At 33.9% G+C, this 21,152-nt stretch overlaps 1 protein-coding gene across 1 annotated transcript in view; it reads left to right on the top strand.

Annotated features, from left to right (window-relative positions):
- The first annotated feature begins 447 nt into the window (after window positions 1-447).
- LOC149790220 (uncharacterized) overlaps window positions 448-21,152 on the top strand; it is a 32,253-nt gene continuing 11,548 nt past the window's right edge. The window contains exons 1-2 of the mRNA XM_089972240.1: window positions 448-1,647; window positions 13,705-13,840. Of these exons, the coding sequence (XP_089828366.1) occupies window positions 880-1,647; window positions 13,705-13,840 (904 nt within the window). The 5' untranslated portion in view covers window positions 448-879. The remainder of the gene's footprint in view (window positions 1,648-13,704; window positions 13,841-21,152) is intronic.

The raw sequence follows: 21,152 nt of genomic DNA, 5'->3' as shown, positions 1-21,152 counted from the left end.
ATACCGTGTGGATACATTATTTTGTGTATCATACTTAAGTGACTGGATACCGTGTGGATACATTATTTTGGACTTGCTACTAATGTAACTTGATCTCGTGTAAGTAACTGAATATCGCGTGGATACAGTACTTCTAATAGTTCACTAAAGTAACTGGATATCGTGTGGATACAGTACTTCTAATAGTTCACTAAAGTAACTGGATATCGTGCGGATACATTACCTCTCGTAGTTTACTAAAGTAACTGGATATCGTGTGGATACATGTCTTCTAGTAGTTTACTAAAGTAACTGGATATCGTGCGGATACATTACCTCTCGTAGTTTACTAAAGTAACTGGATATCGTGTGGATACATGTCTTCTAGTAGTTTACTAAAGTAACTGGATATCGTGCGGATACATTACCTCTCGTAGTTTACTAAAGTAACTGGATATCGTGTGGATACATGTCTTCTAGTAGTTTACTAATGTAACTGGATATCGTGTGGGTACAGTACTTCTGTTACTTTACTAAAGTAACTGGATATCGTGTGGATACATTTTTCTAGTAGTTCTCTAATACAACTGGGCGTCGTGTCGATAGAGTGTATCCTACTGAAGTTACTAGAGTCCGTGTAGATACAGAGTATCATATTGATGTGAATCCATTAGATACGTCTGTATCGCCATATCTCTCAAGACTTAGCAGTAAACACACATATATAGCATGGTCATGCTTCTCTCTTCATGTCGCTTGATGAATTGGCATGATCCAGCTTTGGTCCAGTTTGACAGACATTTCTGAACAAGCAGTTGTTTTTTGAAACAATAAACCGTGTGATCTGCTTTCAACTCTGAACTTAGCTTTCAGTTTTAGCTCTCGATTTTTAAGTTAACTATGGGTTGCGGAGCGTCTAAGGAAGGTACGGGGAAGAAGAAAAGCTATCTTTTGGAGACCCTAACGGGGCACGATAGTGGGATAAATTGTATGGCACTTAGCGAGGATGGTTCAGTACTGGCTACGGGGAGTGAGGACAAAACGGCGCGGTTGTGGAGCACGAAAACCGCCAGCTGTGAGTGTATCGGGATCTTGAGGGGGCACGAGGAGTACCTAAACTGTATCCTGATTGAGGACTGCTTCGTACTGACTGGCAGTGCCGATAAGACGGTCCGTAAGTGGGACGTCGCCACATGCGAGTGCTTGGTCATCATGCGGGGACACACTTCCGTTATTTACAGGATGATCAGTACAGGGGACTTTGTTTTTACGAGTTCATACGATCGTACGGCCAGATGTTGGGACTTCGACACTGGGGAATGTATTCGAGTTTTTCGGGGTCATAAGCGAGGGGTTTATCCTTTGATCTTTATCCCTGGTGACGATGATGATGTGCATGAAGGAAATTTAGACACAGTGGACGGTTCAAAAGATATGCTTATTACGGGGTCTGCAGATTTCACGGCCCGCACATGGAATTTTGAGACAGGCCAGTGCATTAAAGTGTTTAAGGGACACACGGGTGCAATAACGTGCATGTCCACTGACTCTATCGGAAGGACATTGTTCACCGGAAGCACGGACCAGACAATACGCAGCTGGAATATAGTGAACGGGGAGCAGTTGAAACTATTTTCAGGCCATCAAGGAAGCGTTATTTGCATGGTGGTATGTATATTTGTTTTCTTGAGTATTTTGGTGCAAATAGCGTGCGCGGTTTTGAACCTTTCCTTGTGTCAGAATGGTGCAGCGCTAATGTATGAATTTATCTGATCCAAAAATTATATATTACCATTCAGAAACCATGCTTTGATCGTTCTATTTATTGATCAGTATATATGATCATTATTACAGTAATTGATATTAAAATGGATTCAGGTCAATTATGTTCATAACATGATATGTAGGAATAAATAAAAATGTTTACATTATCTCAGTAATAAAATTAGCAGAATTAACTGGGATGGACACATTTGTAAAGCGGAGTACTATATAATTCACATAGTATGACCCTTTTAATCCGCGAGCTTATTATTATGCGTCACTTCAAATTCTGATCACCTATTATTTTTAAAGTAGCTGTTAGCATCTGTGTAAAATGCACGATAATTTGGAGAAAGAAATATATATCGAATGTTTTGCAACTTTACATTACACGAGACATAAATAAGAAAGCCGATTTTATATATATATATATATATATATATATATATATATATATATATATATATATATATATATATATATATATATATATATATATATATATAAACCGACAGAAATCATTTTATTACTGTAAAGAGAAGGATTATGTACTTTTATACCTGAAGAGACACGTTTTAATATCACAGATTTAAATTTCAGGGAGACGACATATTTTAAAATAAGTTCCGCACATCATCTTGGAATTTATTGAATATCCAAAACAAGTCATGTTATTTATATATAATTTGAACTTACATAACTAATTCTAAAGGAGAGTTCGTACAATTTTGAAATTTATAAGAGGATCTCCCTACATGAAAGCAATATTTACCCTACAGAACAAGGGACTGCTTAATTGTTACTCCAAAAATTGTCTTGCAATGTCCTTTAATTTTTTAAAAAAGAAATCATTAGTTATTCAAATGAGCTTTACACGAAACCTAAGTTTTCTGTATATATTTTTTAACGCGATATTTATAATACTTTGGTGCATTTTTTGTGAAAGCACTCCGGACAAAATGAATAGTTCAGTATTGGTAACAAAAAAAAATGTGACATTTTAAAAACAGGTAAACGATATTGCGCCGTTCCAGAACCAGGTCATATACAAGAAAACACTGCGAGAGAGAAGGCAAAGTTTAGTAGTGGAAGCGGTACCGAATCTTTTCTGAACCGAATAATGTCATAAATTGACACCGTCCGAAATTGCCATATAAAGTTTAGAATCTGCACAAATGACAGACATCCATATACACTCGGAGAGCTCTAATTTAGAGGTCAGTTTATGAAGATGATGCGAGTCACCCGTATATACGAAATGGAAGAAAATAAAACCCGCTTCCGTGAAAATTGTCCATGATATTTATTGGCTGAATTGATTGAGCAAAATATGCGCATATGCAAAATACATCGTTCCTGTGGCAAATCATAATTCTTGACGAACGTCTTTCCAGTGCATGTTCGAGCTTTTGAAAAATAATACATGTATTGGTATACAGGTATAATGTCTTGGTTTTGAGAGCAGTTGTAAGTGAATATGCTATCTTTTCATATCATGGTTTTATAAGCAAAGATACGAAGTTTAACTGAGGAAGCAAGCATATGTTCTTCCTTATCGTCAATCAACTTTCTCGTGTTTGCCTTGCTTAGGCGCATATTTCCTGTTGGTACGAAATTTTTGACCAGATTCAATTGCTTTCTTCGACTCATTGGCACGTTATCATTTCCTAAACGGATACAACGTTATGTAATTTCTAACAGCTTCTGTTTGTTTTTGTTGTTGTTGGGAGTGGGGTGTTGAGCTTCGAAATGATTAAAATCTTATAATACTGATATCGATCTTCTAAGATATTCTGAACACATACACCACGTTTTCAACTGTCGAAAAGTTGTTAATAGCTGATAGGTCTTTTTTTTCTCCATTTATGACCAAAACGCAGTAAATTTTGTGTGTGTGTGTGTGTGTGTGTGTGTGTGTGTGTGTGTGTGTGTGTGATTGTGTGTTAAATGTTAGGGTTAAACAATATTTAGGTGAAATACATTCATTCATGACCAGAAACTCTTTCCATAAGGTTTTTATATGATGACTGCTTTCTTCATAAAATGCAACGTGTCCTGGTCACGAACAAATCAATACTATGTACTAGATTTGTTACATGCGTTTATATTGGAATATGTTGCTGTACATTATTGTTCTGTTCATTACAGATATCTGCTTATTTTGAGAAAACATAATATGAACATTTCAAGCATTACTCATTGTCAGAAATTCAAGATCAACGGTACGTCTAAAAAAACAAACAACAAAAGATGTAATTAAATACACTATTACATTATTGATACTTTTGTCATACCGTTGAAGTTACGTGTCGCATTAACCATTCTACCTGAAAATGGATTAGTGAGAGATAATCGTGTTTTTCTTAACACTTCGATTAAGTGAAATTAACCGAGCTCCATTACGTGTCGAATTGCATAGGAGTGCGAGATGATTTTAGGATTGTGTGTGACCCGAGATATGCAAGTGGGCACGCTGTAGATTGATTCACTTATATCTGATGTCCGTTATCCGTACCAGCCAGATATTATTTCGCGCAGATATAATGTTTTGTTAAAATATGGATGCATATTTTGTGTTAATTATTTTTTAGAATACATGTTGAAAGTTATGTTAATGTTTGCTTTTGTTCTGGATTTCTAGAGAGTTCTAATATTATTATAAATATCTTAAATTCAAGAAGCTAGAGACATGTGACATGGCTATTTATTATTTAAAATCAACTCGCGTAGTATGGTGAATGGTCAGTAGATGTCGCTTCAACAGACGTATTAATGTAAATGATGTTTAAAGATGCACGTGTGTGTGTGTGTGTGGTTTTGTTCATTTTTGACTCCTGAGACTCCCAAAATTGTTTAAATACATCTTCAGCAAAAAACAGATTTACAATATCCTTTGTTATTCTTTACTATGAAGGAGACTGTTCTCGACGTATTTTTCATTATGTTTCATTAAGTTCCCCTTTGCATATTTTTAATTCTTTATTATTAAGGTTAACAATCGTTAAGTATATGTAATTCTCTAACATGTAGGAGACTTTTCTTTACGTGTTTGAATTTTCGTTGTAATTAAGGAAACTCTTCTTTACGTGTTTCTAATTCTGTCATAAGGTAGACTTGTTTCTTTAATTGTTTTGAAGGAAACTGTTTACAAGAAGTATCAACCAATTGGTGCATGTTTTTAGATTTCTGATGCGATTACGTTCCTTTACAAAAGTTAAATACTTCTCATTCTTTAGCAGACACGTGTATTTCAGACTTTGTTTTCAGTTATTATTTATCTTTGAGGACACCAAAATCAGAGTCCGTAATCTAGAATTGTAATTTGTGAAAATCTATTTAGAGGTTGCATAAAGAACAAAAAGTCGAATACAGAACTGTGCTACTAAAATATGAATAATAGTCCTATGTAATACTGTACTACTAAAATATAAATGCAAATCTAGTCGAAAAAATAAATGTACGAGTAATTATGAAGACATAATTCAATATAATACTGTACTACTAAAATATGAATACAAAATCTAGTCCAATGCAATACTGTACTACTAAAAAATGAATACAAATCTAGTCCGATGTAGTACTGTACTACTAAAATATGAATACAAATCTTTCCAATTTAATATTGTACTTCTAAAATATGAATACATATTTAGTTCAGTATAACACTGTACTATTAAAATATGAATACAAATCTTTTCCAATTTAATACTGTACTTCTAAAATATGAATACATATTTAGTTCAGTATAATACTGTACTACTAAAATATGAATACAAATCTAGTCCAATCTAATACTGTACTAATAAATATGAATAAAAATCGAGCCCAATCTAATACTGTACTACTAAAATATGAATACATATTTAGTTCAATATAATGCTGTACTACTAAAATATGAATACAAATCTAGTCCAATGTAATACTGTACTACTAAAATATGAATACAAATCTTTTCCAATTTAACACTGTACTTTTAAAATATGAATACATATTTAGTTCAGTATAATACTGTACTACTAAAATATGAATACAAATCTAGTCCAATCTAATACTGTACTACTAAAATATGAATACATATTTAGTTCAATATAATACTGCACTACTAAAATATGAATACAAATAGAGGTCCAATGTAATACTGTACTACTAAAATATGAATGTAAATCTTGTTTAATATATAACTGTACCAGTAAATATGAATAGATATCTAGTCCAATTTAATACTGTACTACTAAATTATGAATGTAAATCTGGTCCAATACAGAACTGTGCCACAAAAATATGAATGCATATGTTTATAGGTTACTGCATTCGTATGGAAAAATACGAACGAGTTTTTATTTGGAGTAATGCTGCACGACCTTGGGAGCGCAGTATTAGTTCAGAAACGAGTTCATATTATCCATACAAATGCAGTAACCTTTTTGTTATTACTCATTTCGTTTTCCTATATAAGCCTTAATAATAAAGAAATACACTGTAAGAAACAAAGTAATTTAATTTATGTTGTATTTCAATATAAATACACCATCGTAGATACATCAATACATAGAAACAATATTTATGCGAACGTTGCACAGCCCAGCGACCTATGAACTTCGTCGCGCGCTTGACATTAGTTAAAAAAATATTGTTTTGTTCTACTTAAAATTGAAATATAGAGTCATTTTTGAATGAATGCACTTTAGAAAAAATCTTCTCCAGTCGGTCTGGAGTGGTTGGATTTTACTTTTCTGTTGATCTAACTCAATTCTGCTCTTCTGCTTAAAATGGACTGGATTTATTGGTCAGTTCAGTGCAGTAATGAGAAAGTGATTTCAGTTGGAAATGTAGTCAAAATTACAGTACAATTTCGGTGTGTATCAGATTTTCCATCACATGGGTCATGTCATTTGGATTTGCAGAACTGACTTAGAAAGAACATTTTGATGAAATTTAAGATACAAAAATATAAGTATATGTATTGCCATTCTTATTACCAGCTAAAGAATACATATGTTTATGTTGTTTACGTCTAGTCTAATATAGGACTGTATTGCTAAAATATTAATGGATATATGTTATTATATAAAACTGTGCTTAAAGCAGAGAAGAATTGATGGTTAGAATATACTTGTATGGTTGCTATGGAATTGGAACAGAATGGAAATTTGGAGGAAGATATATATATATATATATATATATATATATATATATATATATATATATATATATATATATATATATATATATATATAATTTAATGCTTAGTCGTACATTTTAAGTTCGCTTTCACTTGTAAATGTGTTGTTTTATGAAGGATACGTTCTTCTGATATGGAAGAGTCTCATTCAGGCAGTAAATACACCCAGCTTCCACTGTGAAGTTTCTCAATCAGGCAGTAAATACACCCAGCTTCCACTGTGAAGTTTCTCAATCAGGCAGTAAATACACCCAGTTTCCACTGTGAAGTTTCTCAATCAGGCAGTAAATACACCCAGTTTCCACTGTGAAGTTTCTCAGTCAGGCAGTAAATACACCCAGTTTCCACTGTGAAGTTTCTCAATCAGGCACACGTACACGCAGTTTCCTCCGTGAAGATTCTTAGGCACGAATAACCCAGTTTCACAATGTCCCTGAAATGAAATTTAAACTTATAAGGAAAGGGTTGCGTTATTTGATGCTTCAGGTTAAAGATTTGCAATAGTTTTAAGCTAAAGCAGCAATACTCCCCTATCGAATTGAATTTTTTTGGAGGGGGTGGGGGTGGGATGTTTAATATTTTTGAGGCGTTTTAATTGAAATCCATATAAGATGAGATCGCTAAAGTCCATTACCCTGACCTTCGTAATTATAATACTACAATGTATTATAGTTCGCAATATCCGCAGACGCTAACAACAATATGGCTCAGATATCATATATAAATGATACATTACACAATGCATGATCGATCTTGTACCTGGTCACGTTACCAGCTAGAATCATACGCGATTCATCAGGCACTATGTTGGTTCCTGCATAATAAATCAGTACAAAAAATGCACAATTTAAACAGAACCTTGGCCTAATGGACAGTTACTTCATTAAATGCAACCTTAGCCTGACATGATGGTTTTTGTGACTTTGTTAGCAAATTATTTTGTTTAGAAACTGTTTTAATACTTGATATTGCATATCTTGTTATTAATGAATTGCCTCGTTTTGACAATCATATCTTCTCAATAAATAATTAATGCAAGATTATGGTCGGGAATTACTGACCACAAAGAACAAAAAAGATTTGTATATTTTCTTTCATCAATTCTTTTATATAAGGTAGATAAAAACAGAAGGAATCAAACAGGTTTGTTTACAGTCACTCTTTACAGTGTCCAGTTTGTGGGACAATCATAGAATCAATTAGCAAGATAAGTGACTGACTGAATTAAAGTTCACGTAATGATGAAACGATTTTAAAAGCCATATATCCATGTGAATGTATGCAAAATTAATAAATATTTATTGAAACAAATATTTCGCCAAAAGATACCTTCTGCTCGTTGCTTAACAAATCAAACGTGGCTAAAGACAATTATGAACAGGCTATCATGGAAGATTTAAACTAAACACTCGGCGATCTTCACGACTTTTACATTGAAAAGGATATGTTACTGTTTTGTGATGTACTTGATGTTTTAAGAAATGACTGAATGATACAATACACACTGAATCATTTACACTCTTACAATGATTCTGGTTTCAATCTAATGGGAAGTTGAATTAGCATTCTTCGCAACCCATGTCTTTGTTCCTATGATTGAGCGTGGATTACAAGGTGGAATTATAATTCGTAGCAGCCCGTGTCATTTTTCAATGATTGAGCGTGGATTACAAGGTGGAATTATAATTCGTAGCAGCCCGTGTCATTTTTCCTATGATTGAGAGTGTTTACAGTGTGGAATTATAATTCGTAGCAGCCCGCGTAATGTTTCCTATGATTGAGCGTGGATTACAAGGTGGAATTATAATTCGTAGCAGCCCGTGTCATTTTTCCTATGGTTGAGAGTGTTTACAGTGTGGAATTATAATTCGTAGCAGCCCGCGTAATGTTTCCTATGATTGAGCGTGGATTACAAAGTGGAATTATAATTCGTATCAGCCCGTGTCATTTTTCCTATGATTGAGCGTGGAACACAGGGTGGAAATCGTGGGATACTACCTAGGTATGCTTGTTGTTGTTGTTGTGGGGTTTAACGCCATTTTTCAGCACAAGATGGTCTATACATGGCGGCCAGTATAACTGGTGGAGGAAGAACCCTGTAAAACCCAGGGAAGAACCACCGACTCACGAGAAGCTACTGGCAGGCTTTCCCACGTACCCACGCTAACCGAGCCTTGGACTCGAACCCACGCAGACAGAGGTGAGATGGCAGTGATCCGGAACGGTGAGCGCTTTAGACCACTCGGCCACTCGTGGCCCCTACCTAGGTACGCTAAAACAAATCATAAATATATAGATAATAAAGGTAAACACGAAAATGGTTTAGACATGGACATTAAGTCTTAGAGTCTATGCTATGGATCAAAACATGCTGGTAAATAAACTTTAAGTTGGCAACTGATGAACAAATCCGATGGGTAGAATAGCGGTTAAATTCTTGAAGGTAATTTAGAGATAAAGACAGGGTTACTTCAAGGACTATGCTGTAACTTTAGCAAAAATTATTTATGACTTATAATTTAGGTCAGATATAGTTAACTCTATGACGTAGAGAATTTTGAGGATGAATTAGAGGTAAGTAAACAACTTAATTAAACTATACCACCAAGACAATTGCAAATCATGCATCCAAATATTGTTGAAAAGACTGAAGAATCGTTTAGAACAATAACAAAGCCATAAAAAAAAACAACTAGAAAGAAGCGGTAGAAAGAAATATTAAGGTGTGTGAAACAATACACATAGCAACATACATTTCTGTTAGGAAAATGAAATATTTATATGTTTTATATATTTGTGTTTCATTGTAATTTTTTCAATAGATTGTTTATAATAATATGTTACTTATTTAGTTCAGTACTTTGAGAATTCTGCATTTCTTGATATTATGGTTTAATATATTGTCAATTAAATGGAATTTCGGCTAGTGTTGTCAATTAAATGGAATTTCGGCTAGTGTTGTCAATTAAATGGAATTTCGGCTAGTGTTGTCAATTAAATGTAATTTCGGCTAGTGTTATCAGTTAAATGGAATTTTGCCTAGTGTTGTCAGTTAAATGGAATTTGGCTAGTGCTGTCAATTAAATGGAATTTCGGCTAGCGTTGTCAATTAAATGGGATGTTAGCTAGTATTGTCAATTAAATGGAATATTATACATTGTTGTCAATTAAATGGATTCTGTGACAGCGTTGTCTGTTAAACGGAATATGGGACAGCTTTTTCAATTAAATGGAAATTTGGCCAGCGCCAGCGTTGTCATTTAAATGGAATATTGGATAGCGCTGTCAATTAAATATACAATGGGACAGCGTTGTCAATTAAACGGAATATGATATGGGACAGCTTTATCAATTAAACGGAATATGGGATAGCATTGTAAAGCGAGCAAAGGGCATACAAGAAATGGAGCAGATAAACTGTGATGTTAAAGTAGAACCGAAATAATTATTACAGCTAAACCGTGGTGTTAAAGTAAAACCAAAATAACTATTACAGAGCACATTACGTTAGCTAGAACTCGTACATTTCATATCACTTTCATACCAAGAGAATTCCGCAAAACCCAAGCATGTTCACACATGTTAGTGATTATATTACATTCATTTCTGGTATTATCGTGGTTTCGAGTTTGATATATTTCCATTTGATATGTTAAATATGTTTTTGATTTAACTGGGCTTTATTCAGGTCTACTGATTTTGACAAAACTAATATTGTAGTATGGAGTGAATATCTACAACAAAGGTATATGCAATACTCGAGCAAATCCATTGTAAATTACATGATGCGTATCAAGTAACGCCATTGTAAATTACATGTTAATCATGATGCCTATCAAGTAACGCCATTGTAAATTACATGGTAATCATGATGCATATCAAGTAACGCCATTGTAAATTACATGTTAATCATGATGCCTATCAAGTAACGCCGTTGTAAATTACATCGTAATCATGATGCATATCAAGTAACGCCATTGTAAATTACTTGGTAATCATGATGCATATCAAGTAACTCCATTGTAAAGTACATGTTAATGATGATGCATACCAAGTAACGCCATTGTAAATTACAAATTAATCATGATGCCTATCAAGTAACTCCATTGTAAATTACATGATAATCATGATGCCTATCAAGTAACTCCGTTGAAAATTACATGGTAATCATGATGCGTATCAAGTAACTCCGTTGAAAATTACATGGTAATCATGATGCGTATCAAGTAACTCCGTTGAAAATTACATGGTAATCATGATGCGTATCAAGTAACTGCGTTGTAAATTACATGTTAATCATGATGCATATCAAGTAACTCCATTGTAAATTACATGTTAATCATGACGTGTATCAAGTAACGCCATTGTAAATTACATGGTAATCAGGATGCATATCAAGTAACTCCATTGGAAAATAAATGTTAATCATGATGCATATCAAGTAACTCCATTGTAAATTACGTGGTAATCATGATGCCTATCAAGTAACTCCATTGTAAATTACGTGGTAATCATGATGCCTATCAAGTAACTCCATTGTAAATTACATGTTAATCATGACGTGTATCAAGTAACGCCATTGTAAATTACATGGTAATCAGGATGCATATCAAGTAACTCCATTGGAAATTAAATGTTAATCATGATGCATATCAAGTAACTCCATTGTAAATTACGTGGTAATCATGATGCATATCAAGTAACTCCATTGTAAATTACGTGGTAATCATGATGCATACCAAGTAACGCCATTGTAAATTACGTGGTAATCATGATGCATATCAAGTAACTCCATTGTAAATTACGTGGTAATCATGATGCATATCAAGTAACGCCATTGTAAATTACGTGGTAATCATGATGCATACCTATGATAAGAACTTCACTGTGATTATAATCATGGTCGCAATAAATGTTGTATAGACGGCCTTGACCAGATGATGGATCAAAATGTAAAACCCTAATTGAATTCCAGTATGCTAGTCACGTGATACGAACCATAGCCTACCTAGTTATTGTAGTTACATACATTGTATACGATGCCGACATTTTCACGTTGGCGGCATTTGTAATGGTTATATAGTGTCTTGTATGAGATCCGATCGGTCTCATTATGCGCTTTGTTTAGTACTGGTACCCCACTATGTTTCAGTACGTACAATCTGCATTGTTGTTACATATATTCCCCGTTTAATATGGAAACAACGCAACAAAAAAAGTCTTTATTTTGAACTAGAAGGTGTAATAATTGCTATGAAGCTGAACACTGAAATATATGATTGCTCAAATTTACACCATGCTTCATCATTTTTTTTCTTCCGAATCAGATCTAAAGTATGTTAGCAACTTCAAGGCCGAGTATAGATACCTCGCTGGCATAAACATGGTATGATGAGATATCACTGGTGTTTCCAAAAAACAAGAAACGCAGACCATACCACATGAAGCGAATATATAAATAAACACAACCCAGCAAGGAAATAACCGGTCTGCAAATCCGTTGAAACTCGAAATGTAGACTTCTTTTATCCGAATTCCTAGAGAAAACTGTAAAGTCAGTGATAATATAGGGATCAGTATCCAAGACAGGGATCAGTATCCAATACAGCACCAAACAAACACGAGGAAGAAGCTACAAAGGATTAATTGGTGTACTTTAAATTTGGGTTATGAGGCCATTGGGGTACTTTAAATTTGGGTTGTGATGTCATTGGGGTACTTTAAGTTCGGGGTTGAGAGGCCATGGGGTTACGTTGAATACGGGGTGAGAGGTCATTGGGGTTGAAACGCTACTTGGGCCCTAAAAAGACGGATTGAAGGGTCATTTGTGGTGCTCTAAATACGGGGCTGAGAGGCCATTTTGGTCGTTTAAATACGGGGCTGAGAGGCCATTGTGGTCGTTTAAATACGGGGTGAGAGTGTGCTGGATAGGATCTTTACCGATTTGGAAAATGGAAGGTAACTACTTTATAAAAAATGCAATCATTTCTGTGTAATTTAATCTTGACATCGAATTACATGAAGCTGCCTGTGGAAGTTGAAACTGTCTGTGAAAGTTCATAATCATAATGTCTTTTAAGATGGTTGAGAATCTACACAAATTGATTGCATTAATATGTAAAGCTAAAATCGAGGACAAAAACATAAAAGTGCAATTTTGAAATTCCAGGCTTAATTGTGTCACTTAACAACGGATGATAATAATCATCATCACTATCATCACTGTCATCAGCACACTATAACAATATACTTGCTACAGAGGATTTGAAAACAATTCTTCTGTTTTCAGGTTAAAAAAATTGACCAGTCGTCTTTAACTGAGGCATCTCATCAGATGAATAAATGTTTCACAGAACTAATCCCAAAAAGCATTTGTACAAATTGCTATCTCGTTATCATCTTAGAGTGGTAACCATAGAAATGTTTCAATTTTCTTGAAAATGGTTGAAACAAAAGCGATAATCCCTTTCCTAAAACAAAAGGAAGCCTAGAGGATGAAGCTGCGAGTTATCCATTTTTTAACAAAAGGAAGCCGACATGATGAATCAGCGAGTATATGATAAAGTATGTTACTTTAGGCACATTCTGTTGAGACGTTTCTTTGTGACCCTTACATATATGGAATACATATTACATATGGCCTACATGTGACCATTACTTTTATGTAAGACATATTAAAATGGGTATGATTACTTTCTTTGAGTCAATTTTATCTCAAGGGTCTTGATAAGTTCATGTATCTCATGGGCCTTTTATTATTATTATTATTATTATTTCAGGTGGTGAATAAGATTCTGTATTCCGGAAGTTCAGATCACACAGGGCGAGCCTGGGTGACGGAGTTTGGAGATTGTACCCGGATTTACAAGGGTCATAAACACACCATCAGCGTGATTAAGGTCAAAGACGGGTTAGGTAGGTTTTAATTCTTTAAACAAAATACACCTCTTAACACTGTGTTAAGTTTCACGCTTGAATTTAATTAATATCAACAATCATGACTCATAATTAAAAAAAACTTCTTTTTCTAGGGCCAATATTGCATAACATATATTCCCAAAAGCGAAAGTAATTTTGGCATGCCAACACTGAAACACTTATGTTCCAGACAGCGAAAGTAACTTTAGGATGCCAACATTGCATAACATATTTTTCCCAAAAAGAAACATTGCAATGGCGAATATATACTAAACTTTATTCTTTTATCTTAAAATGGAAATTTATGATTGATGTTAATTTAAACAAATAATTGTCAAAGTAAGTACAATATATTTTATCATAACTACCATCATATGCGTTCCAGAAAAGTGTAGAAAATGTTCTTTCCATCATCATTTCAATTAGCGAAAAATGAAGTAACATAGAATTATGCCAGTTACATCAAGTTTATTTTCTTTGCCCTTGGTGAACTTTCGTAGCTACATGGACTAGTATGTCTTTGTACATTAATCTACATGTACTAGTATGTCTTTGTACATTAATCTACATGGACTAGTATGTCTTTGTACATTAATCTACTTGTACTAATATATCTTTGTACAATAATATACATGTACAAGTATGTCTTTGCACATTAATATACATGAACTAGTGTGTCATTGTACATTAATATACATGTATTTGTATGTCTTTGCAAATTAATATGCATGTGCTTGTATGTCTGTACATTAAAAACATATACTAGCATGTCTTTGTACACTAATATACATGTATTTGTATGTCTTTGCAAATGAATATACATGTACTTGTATGTCTGTACATTAATTTGCATGTGCTAATCTGTCTGTGTACGTTAATATAAATGTATTTGTATGTCTTCGAACATTATACATGTACTTGTATGTCTGTTCATTAATATACATGTACTAGTATGTCTTTGTACATTAGTATAATTGTATTTGTATGTATTCGCACATTAGTATACATGTACTTGTATGTCTGTTCATTAATATGCATGTACTTGTATGTCTGTCCATTAATCTACATGTACTAGTATGTCTTTGTACATTAATCTACATGTACTTGTATGTCTTTGTACATTAATCTACATGTACTAGTATGTCTTTGTACATTAATCTACATGTACTAGTATGTCTTTGTACATTAATCTACATGTACTAGTATGTCTTTGTACATTAATCTACATGTACTAGTATGTCTTTTTACATTAATCTACACGTACTAGTGTGTCTTAGTTCATTACTCTAATATACATGTACTACTGTGTCTTTGTACATCAATGTACATTTACTTGTATGTCTTTGTACGTTAATATACATGTACTAGTATGTCTCTGTACATTAATGTGCACATAGATTTTATGTCTTTGTACATTAATATACATGTACTTTTATATTTTGCACCTTACTTTAATATACATGTACTAATATATTTTTGTATATTACTCTAAAATGCATACATTTGTATGCCTTTTCTACATTCCTTTAATATATATGCACTAGTATGTTTTTATATATTCATCTAATTCACATATAATTCTATGTCTTCATAATTTGCTCTAATATACATATTCCTGTATATCTTGGTACATTATGCAATATACATTAACAGAATACCATTGACCAAATATTTATTGCTGTTCTGGAGGAAATGTAATCTTTAAAACAATAAGTATACATTTATGCCGAGAGGTTGTGCCGGCTCCATCTTGTGTAATATGGGCATAGCGGGTGTTATGAGAAAATTGTTAAAATAGCAAGGAGATGTTAACCGATCTTCAATGATCTCACAAGACTGAATTTTGAACGCTCTTTCACAGCTGGTATGAAAGCATCACTGTCGACACCAAAGAGATTATGGCCAATACAAACCTAGAACGCAATACAAAGCGAGCTTCTCTCATACCATATAAGGTTTATATTTCCATAGAGAGTTTTGGCAGTCATGTCATTTTGATATTTACAGAAATATCTGAAATGTCATTGATACAAAATGTAGATATTTTAATGTTAAAAATGTAAAATGTAGATATTTTAATGTCAACAATATAAAATGCAGATATTTTAAAGAACTTCAATGATATTTTTCTTTGACGGTAAACATTCCTTATTGTTAATATTAGAATTTAAGGCCGTTTACAGTTTCAATTGATAGATTGAATTCAATGTCAGATATGTAAACGTACATCGCTTTTCTTCGACCATCAAAATGCTCCGTTCTTTGTCCTCCCAGAAACAATGTTTGCTCACCAGCATTGTGTTAATACACACACACTTGACATAAATAGGCGATTTACTAGTTTCTACTTAAGTATGTACAGGTAGCTAAAAAGAACCAATATATCGGGGTGGGGGCTGGGGTGGGTGTTCTAGGACAGTATAGTAGATTGCGCATCTAACATCACTCTAATGTCTTAAGTTGTTTTAACAAAAAAATTATAATTGAAAATATCGCCCATAAAATAAATTGGAAAATAAGAATAATGGCTCTAACTCTAGAAGAAAATATCACTGAAGCGAGGCGAACGCTCTGGTCTGACATGATTAAACACCCTTCCTTTATAACTTTGAGCTTTTGGATAAACTTTTAGGAAGAAATGTTTGCATGGAGGATGTTTTTGTAAATCTTTTGATACATTGTACAAGCTGCATTACCTGGAAGAATCAATATTTTCCTAGCGGATCCTGAAAACAGAGCAAAATAAGAATTTTCGTCATAAAGGTTTCATTTAAAGATACGATTAAACGATATGCTGAAAACTTTCGTAAGAATTATAGTCTGGTTTAAAAAACAAAAACAAGGATATCTGTACCATAAGCAACTAGAACTGGTTTAAATACAAACGATGAATATCTTTACATTAATAAATTATAGACTGGTTCATTAAAAGTCATGGATAGCTGTACTATTAGCAATTAGAGACTGGTTTCATTATAAGTCACGGATAGCTGTACTATAATGAAAAGCGTCACACTGGTGATAGACACGATATAAAATCTTGTATAAGGAATTTCAACCGCGCATACTTCCAACTGTGAGTCTTTCTAGCCGTGCATCATTGAGGCAGACAAGGCAGCTGCTTAGGACGGCAAATTCTTGGGATGGCAGATTTTAATGTATGAAAGTCTAACTTTGTTAAAAATGTTTTATATTCTGCAAAAAGAATAAAAAGGCTCTAGTTATTTTCCCGCATTAATCAAAGGCTTCAATGTCTGTAAAGACTAATGGGTTGAGGACTTTAGTATGGACGGTGAGGGACTCTACCAACTGCCCAGGAACAGGAAAATCTTAAGTCCATCATTGGAGTAATACTTAATTTATCCCTCACTGCAGGAATATTTATTTTCGGACGAAATACTCATTCAATGAAGATGTAAAAATGCAATGGCTAAATGACACTAGATTATACCATGCTACCAGACTACACTATGCATCACGACGGTGTTACTAAACCAGGATTAATTATAGCAATTTAGATGAGACTTCTTAAGAAGCAGTAATTGACATTCAATATGTAGAGCTAGTTATAGTTTCCATTTTGGGACTGTTTGTTGCTATGTTGGCAATGTAATCGTACATTGATTCGTGTGGTCCCACACTAACTCGGTTGAAATGTTCCTTGCCAATCATTCACTGCACAGGACACGACTGATTGACGTCATGTATTAAAGACTGTCACACATTCTGTAGAATCAACATCAAGCCGGTGTACATAATTTTTGTTTAAATATTGATCACGCATCTGGCCAGCATAACGTTACTGGAACATAAACTATCGAACCGTTGTGCGCTTAAAAGACGAGTAAGAGCCAGATTACAACAGTGAATGGAACATGGTCGTTATTTCTCAGATACAATCGATAGCAGAACCATTGAAACATGACGAACCTCACATGAAAATTACCTGTATAAAATTCAATCAATTTTAGTACGAGCAATAATATGTTATCCGTAGTTGGTTCAAAATTAACAACAACGACAACAACAACAATAATAATATTAACAACAGCAGCAGCAGTAACAACAACAATACTAATACTACTACTACTGATAATAATAAGAATAATAAATAATAATTGTATAATTGAATAAATACAAAGGATCACAAATTTAGAGATTGATGTGACAGAATCTCGAGTGTTTCTTGGAGGGTGACGTAAAGTTTAGCTACCATCAAATAAATAAAGTAATGGAAAGTTGGCTTCCCATTGGGTAAATTCCAACGCATTGAGTTTATTAATTCATTGAGTTTATTAACTGTATGCGTATTTTATGGATTACTTGATAAGCAAACTGTATGACACCCCTCAAAAGCAAAAGTAAAAGTCAGCGATCTTCTTTGAAGAAAATTCTAAGCATAATTTTGCATTTCATTTATTTACCGTTTTTAATATTTCCAAGTATTGTTTTTGCCATTTTACCAACAAAAAAAGAGTTTTTTTTGTGTTGTCATTCAGCTATGTTCAAAATAATATGTATGTCAATTTATAGAATATCTTACAGAAAACAAATTTTCTATTGTCTGGTGGAGCATAAGACAAATTCTATTGGCTGGTGGAGCATAAGACACATTTATATTGACTTGTGGAGCATAATACGCATTTCTATTGGCTGGTGGAGCATAAGACACATTCTATTGGCTGGTGGAGCATAATACGCATTTCTATTGGCTTGTGGAGCATAAGACACATTTATATTGACTTGTGGAGCATAATACGCATTTCTATTGGCTTGTGGAGCATAAGACACATTTATATTGACTTGTGGAGCGTAAGACAAATTCTTTTGGCTGGTGGAGCATAAATCAAATTTATATTGGCTGGTGGAGCATAAGATACATGTTTTATTGGCTTGTGGGGCACAAGACACATTATTATTGGCTTGTGGGGCATAAGACAAATTTGTATTGGCTTGTGGGGCATAAAACAAACTTATACTGGCTGGTTGAGCACAAAGATTGTCTATTATTGGCAATCACAGTTCCTGGTTCAAAGTTGTTCTCATGTGATAAACGTTCTTAAACATAAAATACGTATTAGAGTCTAGTAGTACACAAATTCAGCAACATACGATAATACACTATTCAACAACACGAATAGTAAACTATTCAGCAACACACAACAATACACTATTCGGCAACAAAGAGTAGTACACTATTCAGAAATATAACAATAGTACACTATTCAGAAACATAAAGTCATCTTTGGTAAGTTCCATTGCCATCATGACATCATTTTAACATTGTTGTATCTATGTAATGCATGTAATCAATTGAAATATTCAAGAGCGAATCAGAAGAAATTGAGAACAAAAACAAAGTATTGTTTTACCACAGCGAGAGGTTTGTCGTTATTTATAGGTGATTAAACTATTTTAAAAAGAAAATAGATCCTGACATTTATATATCGAATGGCTCATTTACATATATGTTACTTTGCACATTTAACATACTGCATGTTTTCAGTCTTTTCCGGAAGTGGTGATTCTGGGGCACTGTGCTATGCTGCTAAATCAGGCTCCCTTAAACGAGAGTTCAAAGGTCATGAGGGAGCAATCAATGCGTTGCAGGTCATTGAAATGAATTTTTTTTTTTATTTTTCAACTAGTGAACCCTTCTGAAAGCTTCTTCAACATGCGGATAGGAAAGTTTATTTGAACTTTCAAACAGCGTTTCCTTCTTATGGTTCCGTAAATGCAGGGTGTAATGCAACTGCACCTTTGCAATTAGTCCTTTGCGATCAATCACTTTCGCTTACCATTACACATATTTTGAACGAGAAACATAAATACCCATTTGAAAAAGGGGTAGGAGAGAAGTTTTACGGATTTCATCACCAACTCTACCTCCTTTACTTACATGTTAAAATATTTTGTATCATTTCACAAAATCGGAAAGCATCGATGGCGATGTAACCCAAAACGCAAAACAGAGGAATGACGAGATATGCATTCACTTGTAGATATCAGCTGCAATGACCCGGCACAATATTTTTCTAGCAAAAAGATGCCATCTGAAAGCTTAAAAAGAAACATCCGATTCAAATAAAGTAAATTATCAATAATCTCCAAGGAAACTCTATACAATAAATTTAATCATTAGTGGTCTCAAAGGAAACGCTGTACATGTTTTGGTTTTTAGTTTAGTTGTTAACCCATGTTTCTTTGAGTGTGTGTATGACATTAGTATGTAGATCCCTACCCTTTACAATTAGCATGTACATCCTACTCTTTCTAAGATTAGGTTTTGAACTTGCTTTATTTTGTAGTCAAATATTTGGACCATCTCGTACTTTTTTCAATTCCAATGAGTGAACTGCAGACCAAAAACTTCATAATTTGACTTGCGTATTTAATAATCAAAGATACTAAAAGTGAAAGCAACAAGCTGGTATTTGGGGGCACAAACATATTTGCACGAAATCTACGTAAATCATTTGCACGAATTCCACGTAAATCATTTGCACGATTTCAACGTAAATTATTTGCACGATTTCTACGTAAATCATTTGCACGAATTGTACGTAAATCATTTGCACGATTTCTACGTAAATCATTTGCATGATTTCTACGTAAATCATTTACACGAATTCCACGTAAATCCTTTTGCACGAATTCTACGTAAATCATTTGCACGAATTCTACGTATATCATCTACGCGAATGCTGCTTGGTATCAATATGTAGACTATTGACATAATTTCCGCTGTATCGCGAGCTTGTACATCTAGTTAAGTACGTTAGTCTTTGGAAGTTTTTTTAGCAAAGTGTTCGAATATGAGAAAAGGACAATAAGAACACGGTTGCGTACAGTTAACATTCGCTTTAAAATTTAGGGAAACTAACCGATTAGATAGGAAGATATAAATGGCACGTCTTAGACTCTGCGAGAAGAGCTGTACGTATTTCAGGGAGAACCTTACAATAGCATGTTTAAACAGTAATAGACAAACACCTGTAGAAAGAGAAGTCTTTATGACGTCCATATCTAGACACTCGTGTGATGTATATAATCGCATCAAGTTCATTTGCAATTGGGGACAAACCTCTTTACACTACTCATAGAAGATTTGTAGATATTGGCCTAAATGTAATGAATGTAAGTTGTTGAAATTCTGTATCATATCTATAAAATGAGGACGAGTCACGATGCATGATGTATGTCAGAAGACTTGCCTCGAGGTTGTAGGGGCATGTTTATTAAGTACTGAACGCTGACAAATGTGGAATTATTCAGCAGCAGGATTCTGGACACTTGCCATGCATGAACT

This window comes from Sinohyriopsis cumingii, chromosome 10 (genome assembly GCF_028554795.1).
Source record: "Sinohyriopsis cumingii isolate HCF-2022 chromosome 10, ASM2855479v2, whole genome shotgun sequence".
Lineage (NCBI taxonomy): Eukaryota > Metazoa > Mollusca > Bivalvia > Unionida > Unionidae > Sinohyriopsis > Sinohyriopsis cumingii.
This window is presented reverse-complemented; position numbering and strand designations above follow the sequence as displayed.